Here is a 15,307-nt window from a genome sequence, read left to right as displayed (position 1 = left end):
GCAGGCCACTGGAGCCCAGGGGCAGTCACAGACCGCACATCAACACAGGAGCACGGCTGTGTCCAATAGAACTTTTATTTAAAAGAGCAGGTGGCCGACCCTATTTGGCTGATGGCCAGTTTGCTGACTCCTGGTGTTAATGATTAGGAGCCTGTATAAAAATACAAAAAAGTCCATACTGAAAGGTTAACACTGGTCATTTATGGAGCTGCTCACCAGAGATGGTGGAGGTGGAAAGAAACAGGGGGAGTGGGGTGGGGTGGATAGAGTTGAGCGGGTCATGGAAGAGAAAGGTGCCCTGTGAAGACCAGTATACGTTACAAAATCACATTTATACATTTACCAAAAAAGTACATTCACGTGTCAAGACAGGCATACCTCGGAGACACTGCAGGTTCAGTTTCAGGCCACGCAATAAAGCGAATGTCACAATAAAACAAGTGAATTTTTTGGTTTCCCAGTGCATGTGGGGGTTATGTCGGCACTACACTGTAGTCTACAAAGTGTGCAACCGTGTTACACCTAAGAAAAGTGTATACTTATTAAAAAACACTTCATTGCTAAAAAAAGCCAACCATCTTCTGAATTTTCAGGGAGTCGTAATCACTGATCACAGATCACCACGACCAACAGAATAATAATGAAAAACTTGGAAATATTCCAAGAATGACCAACATGTGACAAGACATGGTGGGAGCAAATACTGTCAGAAAAATAGCACTGTGACTCGTCCGATGCAGGGCTGCCACAAACCATTCAATTTGTAAAAACGCAGTATCTGCAAAGCACGATGCAATGAGGTAGCTATGCTTGTATATATAAAGAAAATAATTATTGACTGTGCAATCTCAGGATATATTCAATTGGGAATAAATTTGATAACCATAATTACAGTAGATCCTTTAAAAAAGCATATAATCTTCCCACACCTCTGCTATGCAGTGATATCCTACAACAAACACTACAGAACTGAGCGTTATGTACGTGTATATACGTATCTATGTATGTATGTGACCTGACCACACACACACACACACACACACACACACACACACACACACACACACTACCCTTTGGTCATTCAGTTTGCTAGTACGTTGAAAATACTGATATTCCATATTCAACAACATTAATTTCTCACAAATTTTCCTATAAACGATCTGGTAAAAAAAAGTCTGTCTTGTACCACTTTCTAGAGAAACACGCTTCTCAATGTGTTAGTCGGGGTTTCTTCCCAGATGAATTTTACAATCCTTAACGAGGCTAGTACAAATATGGACATTTACCCTCATTCTTAAAAGTTGTTTTCTGAGTCATTTCTTTCACATCAAATAACGTGTAACTCTGCAACATGCAGTGCATTCCTGGAGTTTTTCAGAATCAGGGATTCTATAACCTACAACTGAATCTGACGCTTGGGAGATTTTTTTTCTTCTTCGAGAAATTTAGGGTTTGGTTCATTTATGTGTATGCCAATGCATATGAGGAACTGATTTCTGGGTAAAGCCTTTCACACAATAATTGCTTTAATAAGACCTGTCTCTAGTATGAGTAGTTTGGTGTTTATTAAAAGTGGATCTGTTGTTGAAGGCCTTCCCACACTGAGAACATACGTAGGGCATCTCTCCCGTGTGAATCCGCTGATGCACTTGGAGCTGTGGTTTCCTGCTGAAGGATTTCCCACAGTCACAGCATTCATAAGCCTTCTCTCCAACATGCGTTCTCTGATGTGCCATCAATTCTGATCTCTGGAGAAAGGCATTCCCACATTTGTAACAGGCAAAGGTTTTCTCTCTGGTGTGCGTCATCTGATGTTTGTGGAAATTTGACCTGCCGTTGAAGGCCTTCCCACATTCGGTGCACACATAGGGTTTCTCTCCGGTGTGAATCCGCTGATGCTCTTTGAACTGTGACTTGGAAGTGAAGGCTTTCCCACAGTCGCTGCATTTGTAAGGCTTCTCCCCGGTGTGAGTTCTCTGATGCATGCTGAGTATGGACTTCTGGTTGAAGGCTTTCCCACAGTCGCTGCATACGTGTTGTCTTTCTCCGGTGTGAATTTTCTGGTGGATGTTGAGGTGTGACTTCTGGGTAAAGGCTTTTCCACAGTCACTGCATTCGTAAGGCTTCTCCCCAGTATGAATTCGGTGATGTATATCAAGCTGTGACTTGGAAATGAAGGCTTTCCCACAGCTGTGGCACGGGTAAGGTTTCTCTCCGGTGTGGCCTCTCTGATGAACAGTCAGATGCGCCTTCTGGACGAAGGCCTGCCCGCACTCAATGCACACATAGGACTTCTCCCCCGAGTGGATTCTCTGGTGCAAGCTGAGCGTTGACTTCTGGGTGAAGGCCTTCCCACATTCACCGCATGCGTACTGGCGCTCACCTGTATGAATCTTCTGATGGATGGCGAGGGTTGAATTCTGGGAGAAGCCTTTCCCACATTTGCTGCATTCGTAGAGTTTCCCACTAGTGTGAGTCCTCTGATGTCTGAAGAGAGATAACATCTGGAAAAAGGCTTTCCCACATTCGTGGCATTTATGGGACTTCTTTCTCGTGTGTGTTTTCTGGTGTGTGATCAGTTCTGATCTCTGAATGAAGACCTTCCCACATTCCTTACAGATGTAAGGAATGTTACCTGTGTGATCTGTCAGATACACACCAAGCTTTGGTTGCGGGGTGAAGCCCTTTGCGCATCTGCTGCATTCCTGGAGGTTTTCTACGCTATGGAATCTCTGCTGCTCGAGGGGTGGCTTCTGGGGGAAGCCCCCCCCACATTCAGCACATTTATCGGGTTTCTCCTGATTACGAATGTGATGCTGTGTGCGTGACTGTTTACGGCTGAGGACTTTCGTACATTGATCCCCATCACAGAAGTTCTCTCCTGGGTGAATACCCTTGCAACCAGCATGGGAAGAGCTACGGGTGAACAGCTGGCCAGAGCCAACAAGCTCATCGAGGCGTTCTGTGCTGTCGCTTTGATTTTGATGATTTACTTCTAGGTTAGGCTTCAAACTTTTTGCAAATGAGCAATGTTTATGAGGTCTTTTTTGTGAAGAAACAAGGTGGGGCCTCACATGAATGATTTTTCCAGAGTCCTTCCATTCACGGTCTCTCTTTGTCTTCAGTGTTTTCCTGTTGAGGAAGGCCCCACGCTGTGCAGGTTCATTTTGCTTCCACTGGCTCCTCACTGTACGACTGGCATGTTCCCACAGGTCTTCTGAAATGGAACACCACGAACCATCTCTTGTGACTTCACTTTCCTTATCATCGTGAAATGAAGCTTTTTCAAATATTTTCTGTTGGGAGGTTTTAAGTCCAAACACCCCTTCTAGAGGAGAAAAAGAAGATGAAAGAGACACAAGTTAGCAGAGGATGGAGGAGAAATCATAGGAGCAGACTGAGGGTGAACACAAATTGCTGAGTCATGATAATAATGATGGTGATGATGGTGACGACAAGAGGAGACAGCCACCCTGCCTTCATTATGTGTCGCCTGTCCGCATACAGCACGGAGCACGTGCCAAATAGCGTTCTACATTGTGCGCACAGAAACTCTTTTAAATCCTCACAACCCTGCACAAGGTAACTGCGTTTACTCTCCTTGTTTCACAGATGAACAGGAGGAGGCACAGAATCTCTAAGTAATTGACCAAAATCACCCTGCGGAGCTCTGGGGAAAATCAGATTAGAATTTCTAATTCTAAGCTGGCTCCACTTATGCAGGCACGCGGTCTAGATACCTACACACACACCTGCGATGACAGAAAATACAGACAAGGGTATGACAGGGCAACATCTGGGAACAGCCAAGGCTTGAAAAGGAGGGGCTCAGAGGATGGCTCTTCATTAGCTTTCAGATCTAAATTATCACTAACTTCCCAGTTTACTCTCACTTGTTAGAAATAATACCAAATCCATCTGCCCTATAAATCCTCTGGAGAAGTAAGAAAGCTCCAACCCTCACACGGCCAAGCAGTTAAAGAATACCTACGCCCAAACTCAACTCTCCAGGGAGCTGAAATGTGTTTGCTTGAACCTATTAACCCAAGAAAAGTACATTGGAAGAGTGGACAAGGGGGCCTGGGTGGCTCAGTTGGTTGAGCGTCTGCCTTAAGCTTAGGTCATGAATACCAGGGTCCTGGGATTGAGCCCCGCATCCAGCTCTCTGCTCAGTGGGGAGCCTGCTTCTCCCTCTCCCTCTGCCTGCCGGTCTGCCTTGTGCGCTGTCAAATTAACAAAATCTTAAAAAAAAAAAGAAAAAGAGCGGACAAGCAAGCTGTCCCCTGAAATCTGCGTCACCCTCTTCCATAGAAGTTAATTGTGACCAGGTACGTGGCTGCCAAGCTACATAACAGCTCCCAGTGCCCTTGCAATGAGGTGGGACAGTGAGGCTGTTTCTGCTGATGGAGTATGCATACGACGTTATGCACCACTTCTGGCCTGGGTGGTAAGACCACCAGCTTCTCAATACCCTCCACCCCTTTTCTTCCTAGTGGAACCTGCCTTTGGATGCCAGGCACGATCACACAGATCGACAGCATCATAAAGCAGAGTACAACAACAGCAAGGGAGAAACTTAATACACCTGAAGAAGACAAGAAATGAGGCTTCCTGCTGACCTGCTTGTTTTAACTGTTTTACAGGAAAGAAATTATTCTAGAAATTATCACACTGACCCTTGGTCTCTCCGTGTAACTTTCAGCCTTACATTACCTAATATACCATTTTTCCCACCAAGAATGGGAGTCATTGATCATCAAATTTACTAGTATAGAACAGATGCTAAAAGGAAAAGAGGGGTGCCTGGCTGGCTTAGTCAGTAGAGTACACGACTCTTGATCTCAAGGTTGTGAGTTTGAGCCCCATGTTCGGTGTAGAGATTACTTAAAAATAAAATCTTAAAAAAAATGTGTGGTAAAAAACATGTAATATAAAATTTATGATCTCAACCATCTTTTTTTAATTTTCTTATTTTAAGTAGGCTCATGCCCAGATATTTACAGTGTTCTTAGATAGTATATATTTTCTACCTTTACATATATCATACATATGTCTCTGTAGCAGACATGGAAGAAAACAGGAACCCAACGGAATACAGCATGAGTGACGAAACTCTTCAGCTACACTTAAAATTAGAAATATGTGGCCACGATGCTAATGTCAGTGAAAAGACTTTGTTAATCCTACATAGTAAAAACTCTATTTTTCCATCAAAATCTCAGGAAAAAAACAAAGTATCAGTAAAATCTGTCAATGGCATCTTGACTGACCTCATCAATGACTGGAATCCACAAAACCCATTAGGAACAAAAACAAGCAGGAGGAAATGGGAGCTAACTTATGGGAGACCAGTGGGATTAAGAAAAAGGGTCAACTAAATTGCACATTCAAAAAAATGGTTGGATTTCTTTTCTTTTTTTTTTTTTTTTTAAGATTTTAATTTATTTTTGACAGAGAGAGTGTACAACCAGGGGAAGCAACAGGCAGAGGGAGAGGGAGAAGAATGTGGGGCTCGATCCCAGACCCCAGGATCATGACCTGAGCCGAAGGCAGACACTTAACCGCCTGGGCCACCCAGGTGCCCCAAAAATGGTTGGATTTCTAAATAAGACTGAGGTGGAACAGCCAAGACACGCAGGAGACTCTGGCAAAATGTGTAAGGCGAAAAGCATGTTTGATTTGTGTGAGGATTCCAATTTCCGATCTCCCAAAAATAGAGGAAGTGAGTCATCCCACGGGAAGTGTCCGCCATGTGGTTGAATAAGGTAAGAGAATGGTTTAGGCACAGGGACAGGAGGGGGTTGATCCAGGGATCACCAGAAAAAACTGAGGCCTCGGTGTTCCGAATAGAAGGGCCCTTGAAGGTAATTCCTATATGAAGGGATGATCAGAGGGAAGCACGGGGGCCCTGAACTGCAGGTGCCACAATCCAGGGAAAAGAAGAAAGAAGAAAGAAGATCCAGCACAGAAAAGAAAATCAAAAGGAAAAAAGGCCGTAAGAAAAAACTCCATAGACACAACAAGATGACAAAAGCCATGTACAGATGGAAAACCCAATCAGATGACAGATATGAGGAGATGCTCTAACATCTAAAAATGAAATTAAAACAAGAAACAGCCCTATCGCCTATCACATGGGCCATAAGAAATCTGATAAACGCCATGCTGGCAAGCAAGACGCATAAATGGGAATCCTTGTGCATTCTCCCATGAAAGCGTAGGTTATGCAGCTCATCTGAAGAGCAGAATGGTTTCCTTAGTCACATTAACTACACTTCTACCCAGGGGTCGGGGAATCCCATTCCTGAGCGTTCACCTCTGAGAAATTCTTACACCTTCCTCTAAGGGGCATTTACAAGATAATGTATTGCAGCGTTAGTCAGAAACTGGGAGTGGGAGGCAATGTACAGCCCACCATCGCGGGGACAGATAGTGTGGCAAGTTGAATAACACCCCCCCGCCCCAAAGATATCCACGTCGGCCAGGTAGTAGTCACTCACCTCGATGCCTCTGATGTGGGAGCTGAGCCCCTCTTATCCATGACTTCTCTCCTTTTTCCATCCTGGAAATAATCTCTGGGTTGGGAATATGATACCCTGTTAATGAGAAAGAATCTCTGATTTGGATGTGGTCTGGGGCTTTATAGGCCATTCAGCGAACCTTTGTATTGGCTCATCAGAAAAGTCAACATCTTTCACTAGGAACAAAGTGATAGTCAGAGGTGTCCTAAGGGAATGAACAATCCAGGACAAATCAAAGGCAAACAGATTACATACTTCAGATGCCCTACTGCGTTCCACAACAAGGAAGGAAATCTTAACGAGGTCCATCCAAGATTCCCGGGTCAGGTGTGCTCACCCACGGAGAGGAGGTGGCTGTAGATCTCCAGCATCACGTCCCAGTACAGGCATCTCTGGGCAGGGTCCAGTTGCTGCCACTCCTCCCTGCTGAAGTCCATGGTCACGTCCTCAAATGACACCGATCCCTATAACAACACACCCGGATGTCAATTACTCATTCCCGGTGAATAGAGATGCTACCGGTAGACTTGTTTTTAATCATTTTTCACCACGATCTATATGGCTTTCCACTAACTCACCCATTTCATATTGTATTTTGGGGGGGGGTGGTTAAAAAGTTTCTAGAAATATCCTGCCATCTACTGGGCCAGTCTTCGTTCTAGTTTTCTGGCATAGAGCTCCTAAAACCCTTGAAATTTCCTAACTGGGGAGAGCGATAAAGGGTAGTCTTTTCTTATGCCAGTGAGGTAAGTTTTGGAAATGCGGGGCTGGTTGCCAGGGGAACCAACCAAGTGATGAGAGGTTTGAACTTTCAGCCCCACCCCTTGACCTCCAGGAAGGGGAGAAGAGCTGGAGGCAGGAACTAATCACCAATGGCCAATGAGTGCTTCCAGGCTGCTGAACCAGATCACTTCCATATGTCACCCAGCCAGGTGTCAAACTGTATGGGGACAGAAGATTCCTTTGGAATCTCACCCTGTGTATCTCTTCATCTGGCTGTTGATTTTATTTTTTAAGATTAATTTATTTAAGAGAGAGAAAGAGCACAAGGAGGGAGAGGGAGAAGCAGGCTCCCCGCTGAGCAGGGAGCACTACGTGGGGCTCAATGCCAGGACCTTGGGATCATGACCTGAGCCAAAGGCAGATGCTTAAACGACTGAGCCACCCAGGCGCCCTTGGCTGTTGGTTCTTTTTTTTTTCAAGATTTTATTTATTTGACAGAGACACAGGGAGAGAAGGAACACAAGCAGAGGGAGTGGGAGAGGGAGAAGCAGGCTTCCTGCAGAGCAGGGAGCCCAATGCGGGGCTCGATCCCAGGACCCTGGGATCATGACCTGAGCTGAAGGTGAGCCATCCAGGCGCCCCTTGGCTGTTGATTCTTATCCTTTAATCTTTGTAGTGAACCAGTAACCTAGTGACTAAATGGGTTTCCTGAGTTCTGTGAGCTAATCTTGAAAATTAATCAAACCCAAGGAGGGGTTATGGGAACCTCCAAAGGCCAGCAGGTCAGAAGCACTGGTGACAAACCGGAGTTGCGACTGGTATCTGAAGTAGGGGGAGAGGGGCTGTCTTGTCAGACTATGCCCTTCACCTGTGGGATCTGACCCTATCTATGGGTAGATAGTGCCAGAATTGAGTTAAATTTGAGAACAAGACCCCAACAATTAGACAGCAACAGGTAATGGACATGATGGGTTCCCTCATGTCAAGGGAGAGAGGCTGCGTGACTGTGAGAAACAAAACCAGTCAGCACGGCCCGACGTGACAAGCCTGCACGAAATTCACAGAGAAACCCCTGCAACGTGTTACCATGCTCCTCATCGGCCACCACGTCCTGTAGCCGCTGCCAAACCGCGAGCTGCAGCCTGCTTGTCATGCTGCTCTTGAGGTTGAAGTTTGGGACCTGAGCCTGACCACCCCTGGGAAGGGTACAGAACTTGCGGGTTTTGCCTATTGAACCCTAAACCTTCCTCCTTGTGTAGCCGAAGGCTGTTGTCTCCCCAGTTTGCAAACTGTATGGCAATGAAGCTTTCCCTTGCCTGGGATCAAATCTTCGAATTCCAGGAATTTCTGCTGACAAATTGTAGGACACCCAGCTGGTGTCCCAGGGAAGTGCTTAGTGTGGGAAAAAATCCCCACACGTTTGGTGACCGGAAGAGTCAGAAGCGCAGTGTTGTGTGTGTGTAAAGGAGACACGCAGGAGAAGCGATTTTCCTTTACAATAGGGAACACTGATCTGACCAAAAGCTGATCCCCCTCCAGGAAGGGTGGGCGTGGAAAGCATGTGAGTTCCGAGGGTGAGGATATGAAAGAGCGCTCAATCGAAACTCCAAACTGAGGTAGCTCTTTCCAGTTCTAGACCAAATTCCAACATACGTGTGGAAGGAGGGATGCCCCCTTCCCCGTGCCAAGCAGGTCTCCTACAGTGGGGTGGCCTACAATTCAACTCAATTCTAACCCCATCTACCTGGAGGTGGCGTCAGATCCCACAGGTGAGGGCTCGGTCCTACATGATTGCCCCACCCCTGGAGGAGCCAGTCACAAGCCCAGGCTGTCACCTGTACCTCTGACTGGCTGGCTTACATTAGAGGTTCCCACGACCCCCTTCTTGGGCTCAATTAGGATGCCAGAGCAGCTCAAAGAATTAAGGAAACCCGTTTACTCACTAGGATCAACGGTTTATTATAAAAGACAGTAAAAGATACGAATCAAGAGCCAGATGAAGAGGTGCACGGGGCAAGGTATGTGGGAGCTTCCATGCCCCCTCCAGGTGAACCACTCTTGGGGTACCTCCACGTGCTCACCAACCGGGAAGCTCCCCAAACCCACTGGATGTTTACGGAGGCTTTATTTCATAGTCATGATTGAGTAAATCACTGGCCTTTGGTAAGTGATTCCACCTCCAGCCCCTCTCCCCTCTCTGGGGGTGAAGAGGTGGGACTGAAAGTCCCAATCCTCTAATCACAGGGTTGGTTCCCTTGGCAACCACCACCCTTGGAGGATTTCCAAACTTCACCTTATTTACACAAACCCAGTTGTGGTGGAAAGGGGTTTGTTATAAACAACAAGACACACACTTCACCTTTATGGCTCTGAAGCTTTTTTTTTTCCCTGCCAAGAACTGAAGACAAGACTAAATATTGTGACAGAAGATGCTCCTACTGCTTATAGCTCAGGAAATTCCAAGGATTTGGGGAGCTGCACTGGACGATGACCAAATACACAGGTTTCTCATAAATCTCAGTATCACATAGCTGTGTAAGGGTGTCATTAAAAGACTGGGAGGTAAATACCCACATATTTAGTTAATAGGGTAAAAATTCATTGCCTCTGAGGAGAAAGACAATCTTGACAGCTGTTATTTAATTTATTTATTTATTTTAAGCTGGAACACGTGGTCTTATGGAGACCAGGGAACTAGGTTATACCTTCTTGCTATAGCAAGCTCATACTCTGTCAGACCATTTAGATCATCTGCCACAGGGCGCCGCTTGCAAAGACAGCCGTTTTTATTTACAGGCTGACTGAAAATCTGAATTAGCAAAAGGAGTTATCTATTGAAATGGCAAAATGAAAACCAGGGCAAGTAGACAAAATTATTTTCATCATATAAAAGGGAATGAGCTAATATGAAGTAACCTATATCATAACACCCACTTGAACGTGCTTTCAATCACACTCTTAACAATTCAACCTACATCAATGCAAAATGAAAGGCATTTTCCTACAATGTAATTTTTTTTAAAAAGATTTTATTTATTTATTTGACAGAGAGAGACACAGCGAGAGAGGGAACACAAGCAGGGGGAGTGGGAGAGGGAGAAGCAGGCTCTCTGCAGAGCAGGGAGCCCGATGCAGGGCTCGACCCCAGGACCCGGGATCATGACCTGAGCTGAAGGCAGATGCTTAACGACTGAGCCACCCAGGTGCCCCTCCCCTCCAAGCTCCTCCCACCCCCCAAAATTCTTATGTCGAAGTCATAACCCCCAGTACCTCAAAATGTGCCTGTATTTGGAGACACGCTCTTTAAAGAGGTAACTAAGTTAAAATGAGGTCAGTAAGGTGGGCCCTAATCCAATATGACCAGGGGTCCTTATAAGAAAAGGAGATTGAGACACAAACCCCCACAGAAGGAAGACTGTGTGAGGACAGTCAGAAGAAGTCCATCTACAAGCCAAGGAGACGCCACAGAAGGAACAACCCTGTTGACACCTTGATCTTGGATCTCTAGCCTCTGGAATTACGAGAAAATAAATTTCTGTTGAAGCTACCCAATCTGTGGTCCTTTGTTACAGCAGCCCTAGCGAGCTAACACAGGCACACAAGATCTCGACAATTTTGTTTCAAATTTGGGTGTTTTACATTTTCATTTTAAGAATGACTTTTAAATATTTGGGGCAGTATCTTTTAATTTTTTAAATGATTTTTACTTGGCATTTACTGTAATAGTTTTAATGTTCCTTTCTTTCAACGTTTTCTATTATCAAATGTTTCTGTCGGCAGAGATGACTTAAAACATTACTGAGATATATAATCTCACAATGTATTGGTTCACAATGGTAATAAACCATGCATTTATTATGTTTCTTAAAAACAGAACATCTCTCTGTAACTTTGATTATAAACCTATCACAGGTCAACAATGCACTCATTGGTTTAAAACACAGTGTCTTTAAACACACAGACTAGGGGCACCTCGGTGGCTCAGTCGGTTAAGCATCTGACTTCAGCTCAGGTCACGATCTCGGGGTCCTGGAACTGAGCCCTGAGTCAGGCTCCTCCCCCAGTGGAGAGTCTGCTTCTCCCTCTCCCTCTGCCCCTTCCCCTGCTCGTGCTCACACTCTCTCTTCCTCTCTCTCTCTCTCTCTCTCAAATAAATAAGTAAATAAAATCTTTAATAAATAAATAAATACACAGACTAACTTGGAATTTCAGGAAATCTTGAGTATACCCAACAATCTTCCTTTCTCTTTCCCAATATCAAATACCGTATCTGTGGGCAATTTGGAAACACTATTCTCTGGCATTTTTATTCATCTTTTAAAACAGGAAAAACCACACGTCCTTAAAACGGTTTTTGCTCTAGTATCCTATGATTCTATAAACCATGAGGACAGAGGGGAAACGAGCCAACCCCCACCAAGCAGGTAAGAAGTCAGATAGGGACCAGCTGAGAATATGCAAAGACCCAGTGGTGGATGAAGGATCTTCCGAGCTGAGCAGGAAGAAATTAGCATTTCCCTGCCAGTGGCTGGGGCTTCCCACCCAGATCAGGAGCTACCTTTTCTCCTTCCTTTGCCCCAGGACCAGCCCTCTACAACATACCCTCCTCCATCAGCCTGTACAGTTTCCTCTATTATACAGAAGGCCTGTGAATGAGGAGACATCAGCCCCCGTGGTCCGCTCTCAGCAGGAGGATGCACACGGTCTCAGCAACGGGGGTCCAGAATCTGCTGCTTCTCATGTCTGCCCTCAAATTCTGGAGAACCGTCCCTGGGGCTCCTCCTGCTTACCTCACATGGTCCATCCTGCTCCTGTGGACCCAGGACCTGGCACATTTGGGGCAAATTCTCGTCAGCAGGCATGTCTCTCCTGGGCTTCACTTCTCGGTTTCTCTTGCTGACAACTCCACTTTTCCCAGGACCTCCAAGCTGGGTGGGCATCTGGAGGCTTCGATCAGAGCTGCTGGGGAACGTCTGGCTAGGCTGTGAAGAGAGACCCGCAGCCTCAATGATGTGGTCTGACCCATGGGCTCTGCAAAGCCACCAGGAAGTCCTGGAGAGACAATGCTCACATGGTCACTCCTCTAACATGTGCTCCACACAAATATTTTTGAGGGTCCTTAGGGGAAGGCCATGGGCTAGATACCATGGAATAAAAGTTCAGAAGAATCCAACCAGTTATTAATCAGGGTAAAATAAAAGACGAAGAGTTCTGGGGTGCCTGGGTGGCTCAGTCAGTTAAGCAGCCAACTCTTGATTTCGGCTCAAGTCATGATCTCAGGGTCCTGGGATCGAGCCCACGTCAGGCTCCGCATTCAGTGGGGAGTCCGCTTTGGGATTCTCTCTCTCCCTCTGGCCCTCCCCGCACTCGTGTTCTCTAAAATAAACAAATCTTAAAACAAAACAAAACACAGAGTTTGGACTACATGAAGGTGTAATTGTAGCTCTGCCACCTTTTAGCCTTGAGAACATGAAGATATTACTTTGTCGTTTCCAAAATGAGGATGCACATTTTTATCGCAGGCATTGGGACATGTGATGAGTCTTATTAAGCCTTCAGCACCTGCCTGGCATGTGGTAAATACGCTGTTTAATTTTCACATAACCCTGCCCACTAAACATTACGATCATGATTATGCCCATTTTGAGGCATGAGGATGAGGAAACTGAAGCTGTCACATGCTTTGCCTTACGGTCAGTCCGCAGAGGGAAGATAATCGGTCCTTCCTCTGCCTCGTTGCACACTGCACACAGCTGCCTCTATCTCATGTGGTCCCCTCCGTTGTCAGCTTGCATAAACACATTTCCATTTCCTGTTGCCTTCAGAGAGCTGAGGCTCTGAGGTGGTCACGCTGGTATGTCCGTGCAAGCTTCCGGACATTTCAGTGCCCATCCTAGACAGCCCAGACTTTTCTCATATTTTTTTCTTATTAAAATATTTTATTTTATTTTATTTACCATTTTTAAAATTAATTTTATTTTATTATGTTATGTTAGTCACCATACATTACATCATTAGTTTTTGATGTAGTGTTCCACGATTCATTGTTTGCCTAAATATTTCATTTTTAAGTAATCTCTACACCCAAGGTGGGGCTCGAACTTACAACCCGTAGGTCGAGTCACACGCTCATCAACCGACCGAGCAGCCAGGCACCCCATCACAAAGCTAAAACTTAAATTTCCTGTCCTCGACCCCCACCTTCACCTGGAAAACCTGCAGACATGCACCAGGACCCGGGATCACTTACCACGTCTTGACCGTACAGAATGAATTGCCTCCCGACTCCACACCCAAACGCAGTCCCTGACAGCACTGACCTCCAGAGATCCCCCAGGAGTGGACCACAGGACTGCCAGAAGGTCACGAAACGCCCCCCGGTCACTGACACAGCCCAGGCTACGCTGGCTGCCAGCATGTTTCCCAGGGAGTGTGATTTCCACAGGACCCCGAATAATTCCCAGCATGGGGTTCCAACCGATGCACCCCAACAGGAAATCATCACCATCTGTTCAACTGCCAAGTACTGACCATGCCCACAGGGAGCTAAGGAGGGGCCTCAAAACCCCCATAACTGACCACCCAGACCTGCAGTCCATCGGCTCCCATATGCTACCCTTAGCACCCCACTGACTTCTGTAGGCCCCCAAACACTGCTCCCGATGTTACAAGGGGCCCTCAAAGTCCTCCGACCCCTGAAGCTCCCGCTCCCAATCACGGCCGCCAGTCACTCCGCCAACGTCCCCAGGACCATCCACTAAGGCCCGCTCCAGAAGCACGTTCGCCGTCCTCAAGTGAGCGAGTTTCAAGGACCAACAATACAAAATTTGATACTAAAACACACTTGGGGGGCGCCTGGGTGGCTCCGGTGGTTGAGCGTCTGACTTCGACTCGGGTCAAGATCTCGGGGTCCTGGGATCGACCCCGAGATGGGCTCCCTGCTCAGCGGGGAGTCTACTTCCCCTCTGCCCCCTGCTCCTACTCTCTCTCTCAGATAAAATAAATTTTAGAATCTTACACACACGCTTAAGAGTTTAAATCCCCAGAATACTTACACACATACAGGAAACACGCAAAGCCTGAAAATGACCGAGCCAATCACCCGACTCGGACTAGAAAATGCCACTCGTCTCACAGCACCCCTTCACTGAGGACCCCGTCACTCACTCCGCAGACCTCGTCATTCGTCCCCCGCGCCCCTCACACTCACCCCAAGCCGAGTTCCCCTCACAGACCCCACAGGATCTCCACTGCTAATGTCCCAAACACCTCAGCCTCCCACACGGGCGATAAATAGCTCAAGTAGTTAACAACCTAAGCGAAATGGCCGCGCTGGGCCACTTCCGGTCTGGGTTAGATTCCCGACCCGGCTTCTCAGCGCGCCGGGAGTGAACGGTGCGCATGCTCAGTAGAAGCTGTGACGCCACACTCTGCCAATAGTTATCATGGCGACTTACCGAATCCAGGTATTCTGTCCCTTCTTCCCTACCACGACTCACCCTGTAAGGAGAGGCTAATGGGAGCTCAGCGGGTGTTGAGCCTGGCAGTCAAGCCCCTCTCCATCACCAGACTCCCCCGGAAGCAGCTCCAACCGCAGGCTCTGACGACTGGGTAGGCTGTGGGCTTGCCTCTCCAGGGTCCTGCTCAGCCGGGCAGGGGTTGCTGACAATCACGCAGACCAAACCCAGGGATTGGCCCTTCAGGACTGATAGGAGCCACTCCCCAGTGCTTTGCAGGTGAGAGAAGAGACAAAGCCAGACCCAGCGTTCGGAGGTAGTTTATTTATAAGTTCTGCAGCCATTTACTGCAGTAGGTGTGATGTGGGGAACAAAGGCAGAAGAAAAATTATTAAATTCCCTTACTACCTACAGCCCACCAAGTCCTTGAAACAGGCAGAGTGACATTCCTCTAGGGACTCAACTGCCTGGATGTTAATACTTTGCTAAGGGCAAAAGGCAACCTCAGCCCGACCCCCAGAATTTTGTAAGTCTACTTTAACATACAAAAATTCCTTTAGAAATTTCCTTTATCTCTAAACCCCCCAAGATACGTGTTGGCAATCA

At 46.6% G+C, this 15,307-nt stretch overlaps 2 protein-coding genes across 5 annotated transcripts in view; one reads left to right on the top strand and one right to left on the bottom strand.

The window, feature by feature from the left end:
- The window catches only part of LOC118543255 (sialic acid-binding Ig-like lectin 14), a 94,522-nt gene that overhangs the window by 56,948 nt on the left and 22,267 nt on the right, over nt 1–15,307 (top strand). The window lies entirely within an intron of this gene.
- On the bottom strand, nt 58–14,600 carry ZNF175 (zinc finger protein 175). 2 transcript variants are annotated; one of them, XM_036104062.2, is made up of 5 exons: nt 14,455–14,600; nt 12,035–12,226; nt 6,777–6,985; nt 6,501–6,596; nt 58–3,328 (listed from the first exon to the last, which is right to left on the bottom strand). In XM_036104062.2, the coding sequence occupies exons 4-5, from the start codon at nt 6,559–6,561 to the stop codon at nt 1,527–1,529; spliced, it is 1,863 nt and encodes a 620-aa protein (XP_035959955.2). In that variant the 5' UTR covers nt 6,562–6,596; nt 6,777–6,985; nt 12,035–12,226; nt 14,455–14,600; the 3' UTR covers nt 58–1,526. The 2 variants fall into 2 exon arrangements, with proteins under 2 accessions (XP_035959955.2, XP_035959953.2); XM_036104060.2 differs by having other exon boundaries at nt 6,859–6,985.

Source organism: Halichoerus grypus, chromosome 15 (genome assembly GCF_964656455.1).
Source record: "Halichoerus grypus chromosome 15, mHalGry1.hap1.1, whole genome shotgun sequence".
NCBI lineage: Eukaryota > Metazoa > Chordata > Mammalia > Carnivora > Phocidae > Halichoerus > Halichoerus grypus.
The sequence above is the reverse complement of the archived record's forward strand: the minus strand, read 5'-3'. Positions and strand labels throughout refer to the sequence as shown.